Below are 2,500 nucleotides of genomic sequence, written 5' to 3'. Positions count from 1 at the left end.
GACATGACTTATACGGACATGAATTATACGGGAAACGAGGATGACAGCGCGAAGAGGGTCTGGTACTAGAAGACAACTTGTCACAGGAGTTTTTGAACGTAACATTGTGTTGCAATTGCATAGGTGGTTTCGGAACTAATATTATCTACTGCATTCACACGCAAATGCAAACAGATCCGTGGTGGTATGTGGATCTTGGCTGTGAAAGAACAGTTGCCAAGGTGACAGTCACTAACCGCGGAGATTGCTGTGGAGAACGTCTGAACGGGTTCAAGATAGCTGTGGGAAATGACATAACGTTTGGAGGAACGAGGAATGCTCCATGTGGCATTGGATACAGTGTAAGCGTTTTTAGGCGTGTTGAAAGCAAATTGACAAGGAAACAGACATCAACAGTTAATTAGACACAGACACGTATGTATTAGCATAAGCACAGGTAGACAGAAATATGCTAATTTATTGTTTAATTAGGTAAATATTTAATCAGACATTTTTTAATTTTCTTCAAACATGCTCTCTTATCTCAATTGCAAAATTCAGCACTACACCAAAGAGGTGTAGTCAAAGTGGGTGATGTTTGTTGCTGACCCCAATTAGAACTCAGGAAAACATCAAATTTCGACAATGCACTGTACGATTGAATTTCCGCTGTATTTCTTCTGGAATTTGCGTTGAAGTTTTTCGCTTGCATGCACTCCAAGTGTTTTGTCTGTCATTTATGATTACTGTAGTAAGATTATTTATCTATCTCACACAGGCATCCGGAAGCAAAGGAGTTAGAATTGAAAATGTGATTGTGAAGGCTTCGCAGCTGCGTCATTAATTATTTATTACGTTTATCTAAGCCCTTCCTACAAATGAAACCGAATGCGAAAGCTTTTACATATCGAAGACATATTTCCTTGCAATGGGTGGACTGAGACTAACAAATATAGTCATTTAGGTTAAATGGTATAACATATTGTACAACTGGAGCTGATTTTAGTGGTGTAATGAGCACACCTGCGGTGATCTTTATCTCATTACTCACCTCCGAGTTCAACCGTTTAGGGAAATAGACGCTAGGCTGCAGCAGCCAGGGTGTATCAATTTACCATATTACGGCTTCTTCATGGTAGACAAAAATGCACATAATAGCAGGGGCGTGCCATGAGTATTTTATTGATTGGTTCGTTTAGTGCTCTAGTCAACCTCTCAGTCATATCAGTTCAACATGCTCTATTCTAGTGAATCTATTTATTAGTTACTAGTTTTACTAGAAGACATTTGTAAATGCATGCATAGTATACATGTAATAAAGCTATACACTGCACATTACGTGTCAGAGAGTCTTGGAGTCTAGATGTGCATCTCGAACGTAGGACCCACGCCAGCACTTCAGCAGCAAAAGCTTTTGTGTATACAGCTGGTGCAAATATTGCATGCAAATTTACTGCAGAGACAGATCCAGTATGGGCATCGGAGGCATGCAGTTTTCTCCCCCCTCCCCTACCCCGACAGTCGAGATTATATTGCCAACGAAAGTATCGGAAAGTGCTGTTGCCAGACATCCCATGGCAAGATAACTTCGAAGATTAGTGTGATGAATAGAACAAAATCTGGGTGGTTGGGTATATAGGAGTAATGCATGTAATAGTTGTGTAGTTAATACAATGAGACAGCTAGCTAGAGCTCTAGTAACAAACTATGGAGTGTCTAAAGCAAGTACAATTTATATTACACATAGAAAACAAGCAGACTACTGACTGAAATAGATCGGTTTGTTCCCACCCTTCTAACCTTTCCCCATCTCTCTAACCCTTCCCACCATACCCCATTAGTACGCACCTGAATATAATGCGTCCAATCTGCATCCCGTCTTTCTCAAATACTTTCCGACTCCCAGAAGGCATCAAATGTTTTGTAGGAAAATCCTTGACTAATATTATAACTTATTTTAAATCCTTAATTATTTGAATAACAAGTATTAATTTTTTAGCTAGTATCGAACAGATAGTAAGTGTTACATAAACACTCTAGTTTTAGTGCTTAGTGTTTCATTGCAAATGTAGCTGCAGTATGAACTTAGTGCAAATCTATTCAAATATGTGTTGTTTGTGAATTAATTAATATAAAATATTTATTTTTATATATTTTATTAGATGTCATCTATTTAAAACAAGTTTGTATTTGAGGTGTAGTGAGGCTGCATCAACTGTATTATAGTTCGTTTCGTTATTAATTAAATTAATTATTTTATTTATTTATTAATAGTTAATTAATTTCTTTATTTTTAATATCAATTTGTATTCAAACTAATTAATTATTATTAATTAATGATTTTTTATTTATTTATTTATTAATTGAATTGCTGCTAGGTTCACACTGTTGTTTGTTCTAAGACACACATAGACATGCAGATAGACGTACACAGTACATGCAGACACATGCAAGAATCAAGAAAGAAACAGACATCGTGAATATACCAATGACCTCTCGAACGCATGAGCAAATAGCAAGT

At 36.7% G+C, this 2,500-nt stretch overlaps 1 protein-coding gene across 1 annotated transcript in view; it reads left to right on the top strand.

Annotated features, from left to right (window-relative positions):
• The window catches only part of LOC134198276 (fucolectin-like), a 10,723-nt gene extending 10,319 nt beyond the window's left edge, over positions 1-404 (top strand). Inside the window, exon 6 of the mRNA XM_062667639.1 lies at positions 124-404. Coding sequence (XP_062523623.1) covers positions 124-404 — 281 coding nt within the window. The remainder of the gene's footprint in view (positions 1-123) is intronic.
• The last annotated feature ends 2,096 nt before the right edge of the window (positions 405-2,500 follow it).

This window comes from Corticium candelabrum, chromosome 2 (assembly GCF_963422355.1).
Source record: "Corticium candelabrum chromosome 2, ooCorCand1.1, whole genome shotgun sequence".
Taxonomy (NCBI): Eukaryota; Metazoa; Porifera; class Homoscleromorpha; order Homosclerophorida; family Plakinidae; genus Corticium; species Corticium candelabrum.
This window is presented reverse-complemented; position numbering and strand designations above follow the sequence as displayed.